This window comes from Triturus cristatus, chromosome 3_1, assembly GCF_964204655.1.
Source record: "Triturus cristatus chromosome 3_1, aTriCri1.1, whole genome shotgun sequence".
NCBI lineage: Eukaryota > Metazoa > Chordata > Amphibia > Caudata > Salamandridae > Triturus > Triturus cristatus.
In genome coordinates this window covers 1,167,184,699-1,167,207,349 of record NC_140583.1, presented here as the reverse complement: position 1 = coordinate 1,167,207,349, position 22,651 = coordinate 1,167,184,699, and the positions used below count along the sequence as shown (strand labels likewise).

At 43.8% G+C, this 22,651-nt stretch overlaps 1 protein-coding gene across 15 annotated transcripts in view; it reads right to left on the bottom strand.

The window, feature by feature from the left end:
- Nucleotides 1-22,651, bottom strand: part of PKNOX2 (PBX/knotted 1 homeobox 2) — a 3,737,380-nt gene that overhangs the window by 1,222,205 nt on the left and 2,492,524 nt on the right. For all 15 annotated transcript variants that reach the window (XM_085646078.1, XM_085646083.1, XM_085646080.1 and 12 more), the window contains one exon: nucleotides 20,692-20,834. In XM_085646078.1, the coding sequence (XP_085502204.1) occupies nucleotides 20,692-20,834 (143 nt within the window). The remainder of the gene's footprint in view (nucleotides 1-20,691; nucleotides 20,835-22,651) is intronic.

The following is a 22,651-nucleotide window of genomic DNA, read 5'->3' as shown; positions in this document are numbered from 1 at the left end:
ACACATGACACATGCGATGGCAATATTATGCGTGTAACCTAATTGATGAACCACGGATTGACACTCTATTCATCACTCCTTGATTATAACCATGCGAGTCATCATGTGACCGCCCTCAATTATCACCTGGTCGCGCCTAAATGGTCAGCGCTGTGTTAATAATTTCCAGTAACGAAGGCTTGACGTCTTCGACGTCGCCCCAGTCTGAGTGCACACACTGGGGCCCCTAGCAACGAACGCTTGACGTTGTTACTTTAGCAACGTACATTCCATCCAATCCGGATCCCCCGCCACAACGAATCAGCTCTCAGAGATCGGAGTTACGAGCATCTCCTAGCAACGTGCATATGACGCGGCCGCACGCGCCACTCTCAACGCGCCCCTTTTCTCCATTTAACTGACAGCGCCTGTCACACTCGCTGACAGACTTCGCGAAAGACAGGACGCTTGCCTGCGCGCTGCTGATCAAGAAGTAATTGCTGTAAACCAGACTAACTCGGATGGTGAGTGCGCGCTAACCCTTCTCTCCCCCCCAGAGCCAGCCGCCTCGCCTGGTTAAACTTAGAATCTTGACTGAGTTTATTTATTTATTTTATCTTGACAGTGATTCGTCCCTCTGAAGGACAAAACTTTGTCTATGCTCACGCATTTCCCGCCCGGGACTAATCCCCAACGCGGGTCCGTTCAAACGATTGGAAAAGAATTCACCCTCCCACCAAGTGAGTTTATCAATGTCTCCTCAATAATGCGATCATTTTATTAGCCACGACAGGGCCAATACTAAATCCTATTTTCTTGAATTGATTCCTAGCCAGGGCATACAGGATACAACTGCTCCTGTTTGCCTCTCTTTACTTATCGCCCCACAAGCTACATTGGGCCTCCTCCTTTTGGTGAGTCTTCACCCTGCATGCACAATTTTAGACGGCATTCAGTCTTTTGAACGCACTTGACCATATTCCTTACTATTTCATAGGCTGTCACTCCCTGTCCTGATGAAGACCCGTATTGACTAGCGAATAACGCTACCTTGGGTTGAAACGTCGACATTTGTTCAAGGATCTGTTGGAAATACTCTGCACAAAAGACTGATTCAATCGATCTGCAGATTGTTTCGAATATTCGCTTAAACTGGCCTTTGTAAATTATCAATACCCGCAAAAATCACACTGTATATATTACGCACTTTTCACCACAGCACTGAGCACTTTATGTCACTTTATGCCACTTTGTCACAATTGTGTTTTACATTTGACAGCCATTGTCATTAGTTATTTATGAATGATGCAATTCATAAAGCCTTTTTGAAAACTACTTATGGTCTCTATGTGTGTTCGTATATGCAAACAAATGAAGGTTTTTTCTAGAAGTAATATTGTTTACCCGACAGAACCGTTTGTACTATTTTGATAATCCGCCCAGGTTCTGAGGGATACTGGGTTACCCCATTTTGATATTATTAAGTTGAGTGCAGGTACATACCTGCGAGGGTTTCTAACTCTCATTCATTGTCTTGAAACTTGTTTACTGTACTGTGTTTTTATTTTTACTTTTGTAGTATGTCTGAAAAAGAAACTCTATCATATACGGAAGATTATATAGCTAAACTTATACAAGATCAAGGTGCTTCTAGTTTTCTTCTAGGCTCAGACAGAGTATCAGTTGACTCGGGTCTTAACGAGAAATTAGCTAAAATTGAAAGACTAGAAAAGAAACTGATTAGAGCCCGCCTTCACGGGCACGTTCTAACCAAGTACTTGTCATCGAATATAATTCCCAAGGGATTGCAAGTACGCAACGAACCAGCAATTTTCATAGATATCCCTAAGTTCAGGGAAGGATTCAGCTACGTGGCCAATAACTGCTCCAGACACTGGATGGTTCTCGGTGTTGAGACTGCTATTGAGTACGTTAAAAAACTCACGCAAGAAATCTCTGACCTTAAGAAGGAGATTCTTGAGGACAGAGCTCTTTCTAATGCGAGAGAAGCTCTAGAGCGGGCAGAAAAAACATTGGCAGAATTTAATACAGTCACACTGAATAGGAAGTTGGATAAACTAGCTAAGGACATAAGAAGTTACGATAAGAACAACACATATCCTTACCTATCTGACGATTATTACCAGCAAGACAGTCAAGGTTTCTTCTCAAATAAAAGCAGACAGGGACCTAGGAGATTCAAAACTTTCTCAGATTCTTCTTTTGGTAGTGGCTCTGATACGGATCTAGACAGACCCTCCACTAGTTATCAAGGTAACCAAGCTAACCAAGGCCCCAATTTTTTAGGGGAAGGCTACCGCCAAACCAACAGGGGCGGGGGCAGAGCACAGAATTGGGAAAGACCAAGGGGTTGGAACAGAGGCAGGAATACACAACAAGGAACATCGCGTGTCCGCTTCTACCAACCGGAAACACACGGGGAAATCTCCACCCGGAGACAAACCTGCAGGTGGTAGATAACCGTAGCCCCAGTGCAAACATCCTGACACAGAGTACTCTGACTAACATCCAAACACATAGTACTTTGACCAGCATTGAAAACCAGAGAAACAGTGCTAACACTCAGATACAGAGTGTCTTGACCAACACCGATAACATGAACAACGAAGCTTTGTTACCGAACTCTAATAATATCAATCTGAGAACACAGAATGAAAGGACGCATCAGAATACGATGAGTATTGCCACTGAACAGAGCATGGACAGCGGAGTACAACAGACAGTTGTGGTTGGCAATACAGACACGGAAGATACCACAGCACTACTGAGAGCTTTATCTGACACTACTGGCGTAACAGATCAGATCGAAGGTCTAATTAAGCTCATTACAACTGATCACAAAGAACCAATAATTAACCTGTCAACACATAACTTGACTGATGCTGAGAGAAATGTTCTCATCAAAGGACTGTCCTTTGTGCCTACTGTTTTACCTGACTCATTTCAAGTAAAACTGGAGCTCCAACAATTCTTTCGCAAAATCAGGCTGAAATATTACTTTAGCAAAAATTCTTTCAACCCAGTACCATCGGCGACGAACTTTAGGCCGGCTTCAACTTTCACCCCAAATGCTTACCAAATGAGTGAGAAGATACTAGCATTTGAAAAGATTGTTCTCCATGAAACCATGCAACTTTTGGATGAGAGAAAATACATCCAATTTAACATCGACAAGGAAGAAAAGCAGGCACTACGTTCCCTGAGCGGTAACGACTCAATCATTATCAAAGCAGCAGACAAGGGTGGAGCTGTGGTACTACAGAACACCAAGGATTATGTGGATGAAATTGAACTCCAACTGGGAGATCCAGAAAGTTACCAATTAATCAGAAAAGATCCAACACCGACTATACAATCATTGATTCAACAGGTGACTAAACACGGACTGGACTGCGGTTTCCTGAGCAAACACGAACATGATTTCTTAAACAACAGAGAACCTCGTATCCCTACAATCTATACGTTACCTAAGGTGCACAAGCGACTAGTGAAACCACCAGGCAGACCAATTGTCTCAGGTTGCGGCTCAATCTTGGAACCACTGAACAAATTTATTGACCATTTCTTGCAACCATTGGTACCCAAGACAAAATCATTTGTAAGAGACACTATGCATATTATCCAACTTATGGAGGGGCAGGAATTCGATCTACAAACACAACTGCTCGTCACATTGGATGTCTCTTCACTATATACCTCAATCCCTCAAGACAAAGCTTTGGCAGTTATCAGAACCACCTTGGATGAGCGAGAGAGACCCCATTGGATCCCGACCGATTTCTTGATTACACTCTTAGAGATCGCAATGAAAAAGAATTACTTTATTTTTCAGAAACATTTCTACTACCAGTGTAAAGGAGTGGCGATGGGAGCCACATATGCGCCGAGCCTGGCGAATATTTTTATGGACAACTACGAAGAGGAACATCTATACAGTCACCAAAATCCATTTCTCAACCAGATTACAATTTGGAAACGTTATATTGACGATGTCATCATGGTATGGTCTGGGGACAGAATGGAGCTTAATAACTTCTATGAGTGGCTCAATGCCAGGTCCAACGATATACAATTTACTATGACTAGCAACAACGAGTCAATAGATTTCTTGGATCTTACTTTTCGAGTGGAGGAAGGGCTCTTGTATTGTGATCTCTATCGCAAACCCTTGGAGAGAAATACACTATTAAGATACAACTCACACCACCACCGTAATCTGAGAGACAATTTGCCCTACGGACAATACCTAAGACTAAGAAGAAACTGTACTCGTAGAGTGGCCTACTTTAAAGAATCTGATGTCCTCACGAACCGCCTGAGGGAGAGAGGCTACCCCATGGGTCTGCTGAAAAGAGCGAAAAAACGTGCTTGGTACTGTCCAAGAGAACAGCTGTTGGAAGTCAAAACTAAAGACACCAAAAACAACAACATCGTTTGCGTCACAACATTCAATACGAGGAGCAATGACATCAAAAAAATCGTGAAGAAGTACTGGAACCTGGTAGCGAGTGAACTGATGACCCAGCAAGACCCCATCTTTGCATTCAAGCGGGGCAAAAACATTAAAGACTCGTTAGTACGAGCTTTTCTTGAACCACCAAAACAACCTGATCTGAGGAACTATTTTGGACTGCCACCTGTGTCAGGACACCATAAATGTGGGCAATGCAAAGCATGCGACCTCTGCCAAGAGGGGAACAGCTTCACTTATGAAAACAAAACATACAAATTGCCCAGGTTTACTAATTGTAACAGTTCACAGGTTATCTATGCCATTATTTGTCCCTGTGGCCTTATCTATGTAGGCCAAACCATCCAAAAAGCAAAGGCCAGAATTCTCCAGCATACAAGCAGGATTAGGTGCAAAGTACAAGGTGCGCCCATGGTCGAGCATTTTGTGACACACAATCACCCTCCTGACAGCATCAAATGGTGGATCCTAGAGAAAGTTAGCCCCAATGTTAGAGGTGGTGCAATTTCTGGGACCTTAAACTACAAAGAATGTAGATGGATCCATTTGCTCAACTCGGTACAGACCGGGTTGAACGAAATCGAGGAGACTGCAAGACAGATGGGGCAACTTTAGCCTTTAAAATATTTAAAATATTTCCATTGCTATCGGCAATACTGCTACATGATTTCCTCGTGCATGCCCGTGCATGCCGTTTGGGACACAGACCACGCTGTGCCTTGCTTTGACATAGACCAGGTTGTGCTAAAAATTGAGATAATCAGATATGTCTTAGAATATTTTGCATAGACTCCTGTGTTTGAAATCACCCGCAATCTGTTAATAAATGTACATCAATACAATACTTTAATTATTGAATTACATGTTTAAAATGCTTGAGGTCTTTGGCACACTAATAGATAAGGTTCCAATTTTTAATTTATCTATTTTACAAATACGTGAACAACACAGGTTAGATATGTCAGAAACTACCCGCTATTTGTTGACCTTTTAAATGTACATAATCACAACATTCCTAAATGTACACATGATACGAAAATGCTTGCAGAAAAGCCATTGTTGTATTAATATATAAGGTTTTTTAATCCTTGATTATATCTGTTTCACTAATGCCTCTAACACCCGATGTATGTAAACAATCTGAATACGTGTAGAAAAGTCCTCACTGCGCCATCTCGCCTGTTTCATTTCTAACGTAGATTCCATTCATGCATGGTTTGTTGACACATGACACATGCGATGGCAATATTATGCGTATAACCTAATTGATGAACCACGGATTGACACTCTATTCATCACTCCTTGATTATAACCATGCGAGTCATCATGTGACCGCCCTCAATTATCACCTGGTCGCGCCTAAATGGTCAGCGCTGTGTTAATAATTTCCAGTAACGAAGGCTTGACGTCTTCGACGTCGCCCCAGTCTGAGTGCACACACCGGGGCCCCTAGCAACGAACGCTTGACGTTGTTACTTTAGCAACGTACATTCCATCCAATCCGGATCCCCCGCCACAACGAATCAGCTCTCAGAGATCGGAGTTACGAGCGTCTCCTAGCAACGTGCATATGACGCGGCCGCACGTGCCACTCTCAACGCGCCCCTTTTCTCCATTTAACTGACAGCGCCTGTCACACTCGCTGACAGACTTCGCGAAAGACAGGACGCTTGCCTGCGCGCTGCTGATCAAGAAGTAATTGCTGTAAACCAGACTAACTCGGATGGTGAGTGCGCCCTAACCCTTCTCTCCCCCCCCGAGCCAGCCGCCTCGCCTGGTTAAACTTAGAATCTTGACTGAGTTTATTTATTTATTTTATCTTGACAGTGATTCGTCCCTCTGAAGGACAAAACTTTGTCTATGCTCACGCATTTCCCGCCCGGGACTAATCCCCAACGCGGGTCCGTTCAAACGATTGGAAAAGAATTCACCCTCCCACCAAGTGAGTTTATCAATGTCTCCTCAATAATGCGATCATTTTATTAGCCACGACAGGGCCAATACTAAATCCTATTTTCTTGAATTGATTCCTAGCCAGGGCATACAGGATACAACTGCTCCTGTTTGCCTCTCTTTACTTATCGCCCCACAAGCTACATTGGGCCTCCTCCTTTTGGTGAGTCTTCACCCTGCATGCACAATTTTAGACGGCATTCAGTCTTTTGAACGCACTTGACCATATTCCTTACTATTTCATAGGCTGTCACTCCCTGTCCTGATGAAGACCCGTATTGACTAGCGAATAACGCTACCTTGGGTTGAAACGTCGACATTTGTTCAAGGATCAGTTGGAAATACTCTGCACAAAAGACTGATTCAATCGATCTGCAGATTGTTTCGAATATTCGCTTAAACTGGCCTTTGTAAATTATCAATACCCGCAAAAATCACACTGTATATATTACGCACTTTTCACCACAGCACTGAGCACTTTATGTCACTTTATGCCACTTTGTCACAATTGTGTTTTACATTTGACAGCCATTGTCATTAGTTATTTATGAATGATGCAATTCATAAAGCCTTTTTGAAAACTACTTATGGTCTCTATGTGTGTTCGTATATGCAAACAAATGAAGGTTTTTTCTAGAAGTAATATTGTTTACCCGACAGAACCGTTTGTACTATTTTGATAATCCGCCCAGGTTCTGAGGGATACTGGGTTACCCCATTTTGATATTATTAAGTTGAGTGCAGGTACATACCTGCGAGGGTTTCTAACTCTCATTCATTGTCTTGAAACTTGTTTACTGTACTGTGTTTTTATTTTTACTTTTGTAGTATGTCTGAAAAAGAAACTCTATCATATACGGAAGATTATATAGCTAAACTTATACAAGATCAAGGTGCTTCTAGTTTTCTTCTAGGCTCAGACAGAGTATCAGTTGACTCGGGTCTTAACGAGAAATTAGCTAAAATTGAAAGACTAGAAAAGAAACTGATTAGAGCCCGCCTTCACGGGCACGTTCTAACCAAGTACTTGTCATCGAATATAATTCCCAAGGGATTGCAAGTACGCAACGAACCAGCAATTTTCATAGATATCCCTAAGTTCAGGGAAGGATTCAGCTACGTGGCCAATAACTGCTCCAGACACTGGATGGTTCTCGGTGTTGAGACTGCTATTGAGTACGTTAAAAAACTCACGCAAGAAATCTCTGACCTTAAGAAGGAGATTCTTGAGGACAGAGCTCTTTCTAATGCGAGAGAAGCTCTAGAGCGGGCAGAAAAAACATTGGCAGAATTTAATACAGTCACACTGAATAGGAAGTTGGATAAACTAGCTAAGGACATAAGAAGTTACGATAAGAACAACACATATCCTTACCTATCTGACGATTATTACCAGCAAGACAGTCAAGGTTTCTTCTCAAATAAAAGCAGACAGGGACCTAGGAGATTCAAAACTTTCTCAGATTCTTCTTTTGGTAGTGGCTCTGATACGGATCTAGACAGACCCTCCACTAGTTATCAAGGTAACCAAGCTAACCAAGGCCCCAATTTTTTAGGGGAAGGCTACCGCCAAACCAACAGGGGCGGGGGCAGAGCACAGAATTGGGAAAGACCAAGGGGTTGGAACAGAGGCAGGAATACACAACAAGGAACATCGCGTGTCCGCTTCTACCAACCGGAAACACACGGGGAAATCTCCACCCGGAGACAAACCTGCAGGTGGTAGATAACCGTAGCCCCAGTGCAAACATCCTGACACAGAGTACTCTGACTAACATCCAAACACATAGTACTTTGACCAGCATTGAAAACCAGAGAAACAGTGCTAACACTCAGATACAGAGTGTCTTGACCAACACCGATAACATGAACAACGAAGCTTTGTTACCGAACTCTAATAATATCAATCTGAGAACACAGAATGAAAGGACGCATCAGAATACGATGAGTATTGCCACTGAACAGAGCATGGACAGCGGAGTACAACAGACAGTTGTGGTTGGCAATACAGACACGGAAGATACCACAGCACTACTGAGAGCTTTATCTGACACTACTGGCGTAACAGATCAGATCGAAGGTCTAATTAAGCTCATTACAACTGATCACAAAGAACCAATAATTAACCTGTCAACACATAACTTGACTGATGCTGAGAGAAATGTTCTCATCAAAGGACTGTCCTTTGTGCCTACTGTTTTACCTGACTCATTTCAAGTAAAACTGGAGCTCCAACAATTCTTTCGCAAAATCAGGCTGAAATATTACTTTAGCAAAAATTCTTTCAACCCAGTACCATCGGCGACGAACTTTAGGCCGGCTTCAACTTTCACCCCAAATGCTTACCAAATGAGTGAGAAGATACTAGCATTTGAAAAGATTGTTCTCCATGAAACCATGCAACTTTTGGATGAGAGAAAATACATCCAATTTAACATCGACAAGGAAGAAAAGCAGGCACTACGTTCCCTGAGCGGTAACGACTCAATCATTATCAAAGCAGCAGACAAGGGTGGAGCTGTGGTACTACAGAACACCAAGGATTATGTGGATGAAATTGAACTCCAACTGGGAGATCCAGAAAGTTACCAATTAATCAGAAAAGATCCAACACCGACTATACAATCATTGATTCAACAGGTGACTAAACACGGACTGGACTGCGGTTTCCTGAGCAAACACGAACATGATTTCTTAAACAACAGAGAACCTCGTATCCCTACAATCTATACGTTACCTAAGGTGCACAAGCGACTAGTGAAACCACCAGGCAGACCAATTGTCTCAGGTTGCGGCTCAATCTTGGAACCACTGAACAAATTTATTGACCATTTCTTGCAACCATTGGTACCCAAGACAAAATCATTTGTAAGAGACACTATGCATATTATCCAACTTATGGAGGGGCAGGAATTCGATCTACAAACACAACTGCTCGTCACATTGGATGTCTCTTCACTATATACCTCAATCCCTCAAGACAAAGCTTTGGCAGTTATCAGAACCACCTTGGATGAGCGAGAGAGACCCCATTGGATCCCGACCGATTTCTTGATTACACTCTTAGAGATCGCAATGAAAAAGAATTACTTTATTTTTCAGAAACATTTCTACTACCAGTGTAAAGGAGTGGCGATGGGAGCCACATATGCGCCGAGCCTGGCGAATATTTTTATGGACAACTACGAAGAGGAACATCTATACAGTCACCAAAATCCATTTCTCAACCAGATTACAATTTGGAAACGTTATATTGACGATGTCATCATGGTATGGTCTGGGGACAGAATGGAGCTTAATAACTTCTATGAGTGGCTCAATGCCAGGTCCAACGATATACAATTTACTATGACTAGCAACAACGAGTCAATAGATTTCTTGGATCTTACTTTTCGAGTGGAGGAAGGGCTCTTGTATTGTGATCTCTATCGCAAACCCTTGGAGAGAAATACACTATTAAGATACAACTCACACCACCACCGTAATCTGAGAGACAATTTGCCCTACGGACAATACTTAAGACTAAGAAGAAACTGTACTCGTAGAGTGGACTACTTTAAAGAATCTGATGTCCTCACGAACCGCCTGAGGGAGAGAGGCTACCCCATGGGTCTGCTGAAAAGAGCGAAAAAACGTGCTTGGTACTGTCCAAGAGAACAGCTGGTGGAAGTCAAAACTAAAGACACCAAAAACAACAACATCGTTTGCGTCACAACATTCAATACGAGGAGCAATGACATCAAAAAAATCGTGAAGAAGTACTGGAACCTGGTAGCGAGTGAACTGATGACCCAGCAAGACCCCATCTTTGCATTCAAGCGGGGCAAAAACATTAAAGACTCGTTAGTACGAGCTTTTCTTGAACCACCAAAACAACCTGATCTGAGGAACTATTTTGGACTGCCACCTGTGTCAGGACACCATAAATGTGGGCAATGCAAAGCATGCGACCTCTGCCAAGAGGGGAACAGCTTCACTTATGAAAACAAAACATACAAATTGCCCCAGTTTACTAATTGTAACAGTTCACAGGTTATCTATGCCATTATTTGTCCCTGTGGCCTTATCTATGTAGGCCAAACCATCCAAAAAGCAAAGGCCAGAATTCTCCAGCATACAAGCAGGATTAGGTGCAAAGTACAAGGTGCGCCCATGGTCGAGCATTTTGTGACACACAATCACCCTCCTGACAGCATCAAATGGTGGATCCTAGAGAAAGTTAGCCCCAATGTTAGAGGTGGTGCAATTTCTGGGACCTTAAACTACAAAGAATGTAGATGGATCCATTTGCTCAACTCGGTACAGACCGGGTTGAACGAAATCGAGGAGACTGCAAGACAGATGGGGCAACTTTAGCCTTTAAAATATTTAAAATATTTCCATTGCTATCGGCAATACTGCTACATGATTTCCTCGTGCATGCCCGTGCATGCCGTTTGGGACACAGACCACGCTGTGCCTTGCTTTGACATAGACCAGGTTGTGCTAAAAATTGAGATAATCAGATATGTCTTAGAATATTTTGCATAGACTCCTGTGTTTGAAATCACCCGCAATCTGTTAATAAATGTACATCAATACAATACTTTAATTATTGAATTACATGTTTAAAATGCTTGAGGTCTTTGGCACACTAATAGATAAGGTTCCAATTTTTAATTTATCTATTTTACAAATACGTGAACAACACAGGTTAGATATGTCAGAAACTACCCGCTATTTGTTGACCTTTTAAATGTACATAATCACAACATTCCTAAATGTACACATGATACGAAAATGCTTGCAGAAAAGCCATTGTTGTATTAATATATAAGGTTTTTTAATCCTTGATTATATCTGTTTCACTAATGCCTCTAACACCCGATGTATGTAAACAATCTGAATACGTGTAGAAAAGTCCTCACTGCGCCATCTCGCCTGTTTCATTTCTAACGTAGATTCCATTCATGCATGGTATGGTTTGTTGACACATGACACATGCGATGGCAATATTATGCGTATAACCTAATTGATGAACCACGGATTGACACTCTATTCATCACTCCTTGATTATAACCATGCGAGTCATCATGTGACCGCCCTCAATTATCACCTGGTCGCGCCTAAATGGTCAGCGCTGTGTTAATAATTTCCAGTAACGAAGGCTTGACGTCTTCGACGTCGCCCCAGTCTGAGTGCACACACCGGGGCCCCTAGCAACGAACGCTTGACGTTGTTACTTTAGCAACGTACATTCCATCCAATCCGGATCCCCCGCCACAACGAATCAGCTCTCAGAGATCGGAGTTACGAGCGTCTCCTAGCAACGTGCATATGACGCGGCCGCACGCGCCACTCTCAACGCGCCCCTTTTCTCCATTTAACTGACAGCGCCTGTCACACTCGCTGACAGACTTCGCGAAAGACAGGACGCTTGCCTGCGCGCTGCTGATCAAGAAGTAATTGCTGTAAACCAGACTAACTCGGATGGTGAGTGCGCCCTAACCCTTCTCTCCCCCCCAGAGCCAGCCGCCTCGCCTGGTTAAACTTAGAATCTTGACTGAGTTTATTTATTTATTTTATCTTGACAGTGATTCGTCCCTCTGAAGGACAAAACTTTGTCTATGCTCACGCATTTCCCGCCCGGGACTAATCCCCAACGCGGGTCCGTTCAAACGATTGGAAAAGAATTCACCCTCCCACCAAGTGAGTTTATCAATGTCTCCTCAATAATGCGATCATTTTATTAGCCACGACAGGGCCAATACTAAATCCTATTTTCTTGAATTGATTCCTAGCCAGGGCATACAGGATACAACTGCTCCTGTTTGCCTCTCTTTACTTATCGCCCCACAAGCTACATTGGGCCTCCTCCTTTTGGTGAGTCTTCACCCTGCATGCACAATTTTAGACGGCATTCAGTCTTTTGAACGCACTTGACCATATTCCTTACTATTTCATAGGCTGTCACTCCCTGTCCTGATGAAGACCCGTATTGACTAGCGAATAACGCTACCTTGGGTTGAAACGTCGACATTTGTTCAAGGATCAGTTGGAAATACTCTGCACAAAAGACTGATTCAATCGATCTGCAGATTGTTTCGAATATTCGCTTAAACTGGCCTTTGTAAATTATCAATACCCGCAAAAATCACACTGTATATATTACGCACTTTTCACCACAGCACTGAGCACTTTATGTCACTTTATGCCACTTTGTCACAATTGTGTTTTACATTTGACAGCCATTGTCATTAGTTATTTATGAATGATGCAATTCATAAAGCCTTTTTGAAAACTACTTATGGTCTCTATGTGTGTTCGTATATGCAAACAAATGAAGGTTTTTTCTAGAAGTAATATTGTTTACCCGACAGAACCGTTTGTACTATTTTGGTATTCTATGGGAGGCATTGAAACCCACCCTCAGGGGGCCGATATTGCCTTTTGTATGGCGTGGTGCCAACAGTGCTACGACAAACTAATATGACTTGAGGCCCAGTTACTCGGCTTGGAACGTGCAAGTAGAGGCTCAGAGGGATGTGTTGCGCGCAGACACTTGGTGAATATACAGCAGACGTACGCCAGAGAACTCCTTGATGAAGCCCGTTTGTACTGGCTCGCCACTCGTAGCCGGATATATCAGTGGGGAGACAAGTCTAGTGCCTTGTTGCATCGTCTATGTCAACAGATCCTGCACCCTCAGACGGTCCCATGTATACATGGCTTTGATGAGAATGTGCTTACAGACCTGTCTACCATTGCAGATTGTTTCGCCACTTATTTAGCAGATCTATATGCCCCCCATGAGGTTCTGCCCGCGGCACTCGTCCAGAAATTTATAAATGACTTTCCACCTCAGGCCCTATCCAATGAGGTACAAGACACACTAGATGTTCCTGTGTCACTAGAGGAACTGCTGACTGAGCTGCTCAGTATGCGAGCGGGAAAGGTGTTGGGCCCGAGTGGCTTCCCCTGCGAATTTTTTCAGAAACACCATCCGCAACTCCTGAAACTGTACTCAGTGGCTCTTGAGGCTTCTGCAGGGAGTGGTAGTCTTCCACCTGACTGGCGGCATGCCGAAATTGTAGTGTTCTTGAAGCCGGGACACCCCCGGAACAATTCTCGTCCTACCGCCCAAACTCTTTACTCAATGTAGAGGCCATGCTCTTGGCCAAGGTGATTGCCAATCGCTTATTCCTAAACATCACGGAGCTGGTTCATTCAGACCAGGCAGACTTGATGCTGGGTGGGGCCACATGGCACAATATTAGACATGGGACTGAACCCCCCCCCCCTTATATCACAACCTCACAGAACACTATACCAAAACTATATCTAACATTCTGGATGATCTTGCTCTGCTCAAACTAAAAAAGAACCCAAAACAAAGACAGAAACCCTGGTTTAATGGATCCCTCAACAACGAAAGCAGAAACCTCAGGCAGGCAGAAAGAATCTGGAAACAGCACCCGTCAGCCACCCACTTAAAACTTCTCCGCCAGACCAGAAATGCCTATAATACGACCATCCTCAAGTCAAAAAAATAATTCTTCAGATCAGAGCTGGGGGACGCCAAGAACAGACCACACAAGCTCTTCGAAATGGTCAAATACCAATCCAATAAACTGTCCAAAACCTCTAAAGAATCCCCTAAATCTCTAATAACTTGCGAGGAATTTTCCCCCTTCTTCTCCGACAAAATTACTGCCCGAGGAAACAAACTTAGATCTGCTACCTACTCCCAACCCCCTCCGGTATTGCTTCATCTCTCTGCGCTGCCTCCCCAGACACCACCCAAAAACCATGCACACTGGTCCTTCTTCAAAGATTATGACCACCTCTCCGTCTCGAAAATTCTAGCCTCCTTAAACTCAAACAACCACTTTAATGACCCACTCCCCTCTAACTGCTTAGCTGCCGCCTCTCAATCTATCATTCCTAGTTGCACGCCAATAATCAATGCCTCCCTCCATCAGGGGTCGATACCTGACTCTATAAAAGCCGGTCAAGTCATCCCACGCTGAATCCTGCCTCCCCAGAGAAGTTTAGACCGATATCCAACATCCCACTCCTGGCCAAAATTCTGGAGAAATGTGTACAAGAGCAATTGAGCCAACACATCACCAACTTCCACCTACTTGCCGACTTCCAATCTGGATTCAGGGCAGGGCACAGCACTGAAACCACCATTGTCCTCATCGTGGATGCGGCCCTCCAAGCTCTTGAGCAAGTCAAAACCTGTCTCCTAATCTTCTTAGACCTATCCTCGGCCTTCGATACGGTCAACCACGAAATACTCCTAGAACACATCAAACTCAGGATGGGACTGGATGGCCCTGTTCTTGAATGGTTTAGGTCCTTCCTACAGAACCACTCTCAGAGATTCCTAATCAACGGTAAACTGTCCACTCCCTCTCCAATCACAGTTGGCGGAGTCCCCCAAGGATCAAACCTGTGCCATACCCTCTTTAATCTTTACCTTGAACCGCTAGCAGAAGTACTACGCACTGCCAATATCTCCTACCACATGTATGCCGACGACACCCAGATCTACATCAGAATCTCTTCTCCCGTAGAGATCCTCTCCCTGAACGAGGCCTTGAAGTCGACTGTCCAATGGCTCACATCTGACCAGCTCAAACTTAACGCACAAAAAACAGAAATTCTTCTAACCTCCCCACCCAAAAACAACCTCCACATTCAGGAATGGACCAAATCGATCACTGCCTTAAACTGCACTCCGACCATAGTGGACTCTGCCAAATCCCTTGGAATAACCCTAGATTGCAGTTTAAATATGCATGGCCACATCAACTCGATGGCCAAAACCACCAGATTTCACCTGAGCTATCTAAGAAAGCTAAAACCCTTCCTCGACGCCCCTGACCTCAAAATGGCAGTCCAGGCACTAGTCATTTTCAGACTTGAATATGGCTGCTCTACTCTCTCGGGCCTCCCCAAGATCTCCCTGGCTCCCTTAAAAGCCTGCCTTAATGCTGCCCCCAGACTCCTAACAGGCTCAAAGAAATTCGACCACATTTCACCACACCTGAAAGCTCTTAACTGACTTCCTCTTGAGGCCAAAATCCAGCTTAAACTTGCTTGTATCACTCACAAGGCTCTATACACTAATTCCCCTACATTTCTCACCCAGAAACTTGTGATATCCGGAGGAACCAGAAACTCCCAGTCCGCCAGAGACCTCCTGCTCCAGCCTCCGCGCATGCGAAAGAAAAAACTTACAATCGGGATTTCTCAGGGGCTGCACCAAGAATATGGAACTCACTCCCACCCACCATCAGAAAAATTCTGTCGCTGGCACGTTTTAAAAAGGAGGCCAAAACCTTCCTAATGGGCAAATTCTGTGCCTAAGTCCTGCACTGCACTCAGCTCAGTGACTTGTTCTATACCTTACTACTGCCAAACCTTGGATTCACCGGATTGTATCCACCCAACACCTCCGGGCATCCCTCCCTTAGACTCTTGGACCTCTCTCTCTTGTAAAATGTATATATTTGTTTTCTTTTTCCCAAATGTTCCACCCCCTTACTAAGTTCTTTTGTATACATGTTTTAATCCTGTAAAGTGCTTTGATGCCCTAACGGGTCAAGTTTGTGCTCTATAAAACACAAAAATAACGCGCGCACAATTCTATAGCTGCAGTTGCCAGACTTGGGTGCCCCGCCGCGCTCCTTCTGGCGGACATGAATAAAGCCTTGAACTCCCTTAGCTGGACTTATCTCTTCACCCTGCTTAGCTGTCTAAAGGCTACTGAAGCATATTCGCCTACTTTATACAGATATAACCGCTTCAGTTAGGGTGGCTGACTCGGCTTTTAGACACTTTCCCAATGGACGGGGGACACGCCAGGGCTGTCCACTCTCCCCATATCTTTTCACGCTCGCAATGGAGTCACTGGCGGCCTGGATTCGAATGGACAACCGGATGCGCGGTTTTGAATGGGCACAGAGAATTTCCGATCGCATAGCACTGTATGCGGATGATGTTTTAATTTTTCTCACAAACCTTGACCAGACTGGCCCACGCCTCCTTTGCATTATGCAAATATTTGGCGAGACCTCTGGCTTATACATGAATAGGAGGAAATCATTTCTGTGGCCCCTGCGGGGATCGGCTGGGCGGCTGGTAACAGGAAGTAGTTGTGGTTCCAGGTTGCTTCAAATACTTGGGTGTCTCCCTCTTGGCGTCCCAGTCTGTGGTGTGGAACAAAATCCTTGCCCCCCTGTGGACACAGGTAAGCAACCAGATGCGTGTATGGTCTCATATGCCCTTATCTCTTTTTGGCAGATCAGCTATTTTTAAAAGGGTTTCCCTACCCCGCCTTCTTCATCAGTTACAGAATCACCCCTGCCCGATCAAGCAGATGTGGTTCCGTCAATTGAACGCTACTATTGTCCGGTTCCTTTGAGGCGATGGTGCATCGTGAGTTGCGCTGAGGACCTGCTTCCAATCTACCTATTCCGGTGGAGTATCTACTCCAGATGTTCATGTGTACTACCTGACCTCGCACCTTCTAGTCCTTAACGAATGGTGGTATAGTGATCATGGGGACCGGGCATATGCCGTGGAACGTTGGCTGCTGGGAGATACTGCCTTGCACATGGCGCTTTATTCGGTGGCGCTGTTGAAAGAGCTACCGCCTGCCCCGTCACCATCTTAAAAATCTGAAAGTCTGAGCTCCGCCAAATGGGTTGGTGGGGGAGGCTCACCAGGGAAGCTCCACTATGGAATAATGGACATCTACCAGAGCTGGCACAATTGCCTGGCTTTCGGGGCTGGGGTGGCATTGGAGTAGACACGGTGGGGGCGGTTATGTGTGGCTGTACCCTCAAGTCCTTCCTTGATATGCAAACAAAATATGATATGCTCCGCACACAATTCTACCACTACTTACAATTCAGACATCCTTTTACCCACCTTACAGAGATACCCGAATTTAAGCCTGTTGAGGCTTAAGTCTTTATGGGGGAGTTGGGGGACCATAAGATCACCAAAATATATCATACGATCATCAACAATACAACCACCACCCTGCATAAAACCAGAGAGGCATGGCAGCAAGATTTGGGACCCCTAGAGGAAGATGACTGGGTGGAGGCTCTGGAGTCCCCGCGTAGTGCGGTTATCGCGGCCCGCCTGCACCTGATCCAGTTTATATATCTCCATAGTGCTTACTAGACAAGGCATAGGTTGTGGCGGGCTGGGCTAATTGCATATCCACATTGTCTACGCTATGGGGCAATGGAGGGCACCTTCGTACATACTGTGTGGTCCTGCCCTACCTTGTCGAGGTTTTGGAGGGGAGTGCTTACATGCCTGTCTGAAGTATTGGGGTGGGAGGTTCCCTTCTCCCCGAAGCTGGCCTTGCTCCATATTACAGAGGGCCTGGGTGGCAACTGGTACAAGCATCACTTTTTATTTTTGGGCCTTACATTTGCAAAGAGAGACATTGCCCGAGCCTGGAAGGAGGAATCCCTGCCTTTTCTTGGGATATGGAAAAAGGGCTTGGACTTCTGTATGGGCCTGGGAATCCCTGCCTTTGAAGCGAGGTGGTGCCCTAGGAAACATTATAGGATCTGGAAGAGGTGGGCCGACTACAGGGGTCTATATCTAGAGCCTCCTCCTCCCGCCTGATATCGCAGACTTATTGCTGTGAATCCAGCGCACTGGATTATGTGTTGTATACCTGCTAGATGTGATTCCAGGTGGCATGGACTCTCCATATATATGCGACAATTCTCTCTATCTGGCGGTAGCAACGTGGTCCAGTTCTTTGTTTTTTTGTTATTATTTTTCTTTGTAACCAATTCTTTGGGTGACCATTGTCATGCTCTTGCTGAACATGTTGATATCCATCTTTGTTATCACCTATGTGTATTTTGGGTGCCGTGTGAGGAACTCCTTTTGCTTTGGCTATTAATAATAAAATTCAGTTTTGAGTAATTATATTTCTACAATATATGTCAATATTGCAAAGATTTTAGAGTCAAACAATACATTGTCTGAATGACTTACTGAAATCAATGAACTCTCACCTCAAAAATGGCGGAAGTGGAACCAGAATAATTGCGGGGGTTCCAACATTCCAAGGCAGAGAAATGGACAAGAAAAGTCTGAACTTTTCAAGATATCAACCGACTGATGATGTGGAGCGAAAGGATCATCAGAAGAAAACAATTCACATTACCAAAGCGATGGGATGAGCACCAATGCCAGTGGGGTCAGCACTGGAAGTGGTGGGAGAATTGAACTGATAATGTAGAAAGGAATAGCAGTTATTAGTTGAATAATTAGATCAAGTCGGTCTAGTGATGGAATCAGAGGGTTCTCATTATCTAATGGCACCCATTACTTGCCCTAAACGGATTACTGCAAGGTGCTTTAGTGTTTGAGATTGCTTGAACACATTTACTCCCTCTGGTACTCTGGTGAAGACTATCAACACCTGACTTTGAGAGGTTGATACAAACAGTTATTGACCCTGTTTCTTTAAGTACCCATTGGTGCCTAGGGGGTATCCAATTTCATCATTATGTACATTTTCATTAGTTTAAATACTATTTTGTAATCAGTAATCCTTGTTCACTGAGAAATCGGGCAATGCCAGCATTTTTATTATGCTAATTGTGGGACCCCCGTTTATTTATTTATTTATTTTTATTCATGTATTAGTAGAGTTTTATAAAGCGTGAAGGGTATCAGAGTGTTGTACAGAAAAAAGCAATAACCTGTTCCATAAACATACACCATCAAGTAACGGCAAAAACAAAGATCGAGAAAAAAACACAGAGGGTCTTTCCAGTGAAAGGCATAACTTATTCTCTAGTCTGTTTTATAGTGTTTATTCCATGACCTTCTTTATAGCATGGCAAGGGAGCGAACTCCACTCCTAAAAGGCTTGTTGGCCATGACTGCACTTCGTGCAGTAACCACACTCCTCGTTGCTGGATTACAGTAGGAGGCCATTTACTAGGACAGGGTTGCTAACATTCTATTAAAATCGATTAACCATATCTCAACATTATGAATTTTGACAGAGAACCAGACAGTTCCATTCTCCCCGCACCATTCACACTCGCCCGCTTTCTATTCCCCAGAGAGTCCATATCCTTTGCTTCATTCTTCCCCCATTCACTCGCTTACCTCGGTCCATATAAACAGTCACTCCTTCACTTGCCCTACAAACTTCCACCCTTGAAGTTCCTTTGCTTGCACGCCACATCCCACACGCCGCCATCTTTCACCTGTCCTCCTTTCAGCCCCCCGAGGGGTAGATATGCACCCATGTGACTCACCACCCCCCAAAATACTGGCTACACCCGGAAACCTGTCCTAAACTAGCAACACGCTGGTTATCAACCACCACCAGTAGCCTCCTACAACCTGTAGGGTATGCGGGGGGATCTAAAAACTGTTTCCCTATCCTGGTGAAGCTTGGCGTCAGAAAGAGGCCGGATATGCCTCTCCTGATGCCTATATAGCACACTCAACAACCCACCCCTTCCCCCTATTCTAACCTATCTCCACCCTGTCCTGAGGCCAGCACAATGCACCCCAGGGGAAGACTGGCCTGCGACTTTCACTTCCCTGGGTGCTGACATTGGGGTCCAACAGTTTGGCACAGACTATGGTAGCCATGGCAACTGTAGCTCATTGAGTGTGTGTCAAGTGATCATGGCATTGCCCAGAACCACTGTTATGGAAGGAATCTGTTTCATAAAATTATTTTCACCTTTTTTCTTGTAGGTTCTGGTCGATACATTTGTTCAAATGTCCGACGGAAGAGAATTTCAGAGTCTCAGGGCAGCTCCACTTTATACAAGAGTAAACCTATGCATGCTTCAGAGCCGGTACCCGTAGAGATAGCCTTACCGGTGAAACAGATGGAAGCTCCTCAAAGCAAGGCCCTCAAGATATACAGAAAATTTTAATGCATACATTAGGCTAGTGAAACTCTAGGCAAAATTGCCGTCCTAACAGTAATCAGTTCTGCGTTTCCATCTGTACAGTTCTACAATCATACAATGGTATGTGCATCTCTGAAGCTTTCTAGGAAACAGAAAACCTATCTATGCCTGATTTCAACTGGTTTGTTTTAGCATAAAATTTCTAATGCTTAAAAGAATGTAATATCATATAAGAAAGAAAGAAGGTTTTGTCAAATTTTTTCTGATTAATTATTCTTAGGTTACAAAGTAAAAATAACTGAAGATACAGCTCCAATCATGCAAATAAGATCTGCAGAGAAACCTTTTTTATACCTGTACACAGCCCGCTTATCAGCCTCTAATTGTGCTTGAGGATCGAGGGGGGCAGTGGAAGGAACAGGGGTGTTGGCTTCTGAGGGGGGTGCAGGGATGCGAACTGGCTGGGCCTTGGCAGTTTGTTGAGTGGTGGCCGTCATCTGTCGAGAAAAAGCACGCAAATATAAATGAGTCTGAAACACGAAGGTATTCAAGCAAAAGGGAAAAAAGAAAAGTACCAAAGATGACTTGGATGCCACGATGTCTATGAACTGCAAATATGTTGTCATAAACGTGCCTTTTCGGTTAAATCAAACCTCTTAAAACATTACCTTACAGAAACAGCATCAAATTATTTAATAAACTACATTTCATTATAACTTTCATGACAAACTAAACAAGTATAAGACAAGAACACAAACTTTGATCCCACTTCTATTGTCTACCGTGCTACAAATGGTTGGTACACATTTTATAACACACATGACTAAATGAGCAATTTCTCTCTTGTACAATCGTTCCGTCGCTTTTTACATTTTCTTTTGGATTGGTAAAGTTTCGAAATTTGATTAAAGTAGTAAACAACATTTTTTTCTAAGGTTTCAATTAAAAAGCAAAGTTTTTTTTCCATAATACTTTTACCTGGAGGTCAAAAAATAAACACGTCTTAGTTAATAAAATTCCCATCGAAAGACTGGACATTATATTGTACATAAAATGTTTTCGAAACTCTGGTCTTAATTTAGCATAAATTGCCGAAGACAATTTTGTTTTAAAAACTTTAAAGCTTTAATTTCACCCACATAGGTTGGTCGAGGACCTTTAGTTGCGTTTTAATCATTTTGTTTTATTTGCAGAAACTGCCATCTAACCTTCGAATAAACTCAACATCAGCTGGTTGGCATCTAACTGACTCTCGCCATCTGGGTAAGGCAATACTTTACAGCAAATGCAAGTTTTAAAATGTTTCTGATGAAAGAGCAACTCATGCTCTTAAATGGTGTGTGTGGATTGCAAAGTGTTTGCTGAATGCTTAAACATGTACGACCCGAGACATTTGTCTGTGCAAAACCTGTCAGTGGAGACTGTCAATGGAGCCTTTATAAGATGTGCCTTACCCTTCTCAGCAGTATAGAATACACTTTCAAGAATTCATTACGAGCCTTTTTCCAAAGTGGCGTTCCCTCGCGTCAATGGGTTATTCTCATGTCAGAAATGTGGGACCTGCTGCTTCCCGTTGCACCTATTACAGTATTTGCTTTATGGCAAATATTCACCCCTTCTGAAGCACACGCTTGGAACCACCGAAAGGGGAATCAAAGATATGCATTAACCATGGCAGAAACCCATGAAACCAACTGGTGGGCCTGCAGGATGAGGCCCATTGCATGGTTCAGGTCACAATATGCAATGGATCTCCAATGCTTAGGAGAGACAGGAAACAACTATTACAAGAAGAACATCAGATGAATGAATTCCTTCATTGAACAAGACAATGACAATACATTTTAGAATACAAAAGTTTCATTTGTAATATCCCTCATTAAAAATGAGCACATTGTTGGAGTTTTATACACGCATAGGCAATTAAGAGAATGTAGACCTTATGAGTTGCCAGTTTGCACCATCCAACCTGTTAATTTTGCTACTGTAACACAGATTCCTGACTCGCGAGAGGTCACTGATGCAGGTTTTACACCTTATTCAATTAAGACCACTGACTCATTGTCAGTGAAATTGCTCTCCCACCCTCGCAGCTCCACCATTAAGTGAGGCCTCCCCTGAGCCCCTGCACTCTTGAGTGTTGGTGTTCGAGGCCCTCCTCCACTTGCAGGTTATACCTATGCCTAATCCCTGGTGGTCCAGTGGACCTCTGTCTCCTTTCTCTCGCTCCGCTTTTCCTCTACGTTTCACTAGTTTTTACCCTCATTTCAAACTCCCCCTTTCACTCTCTTCTATCTCTTTCCTCCACTTTTCT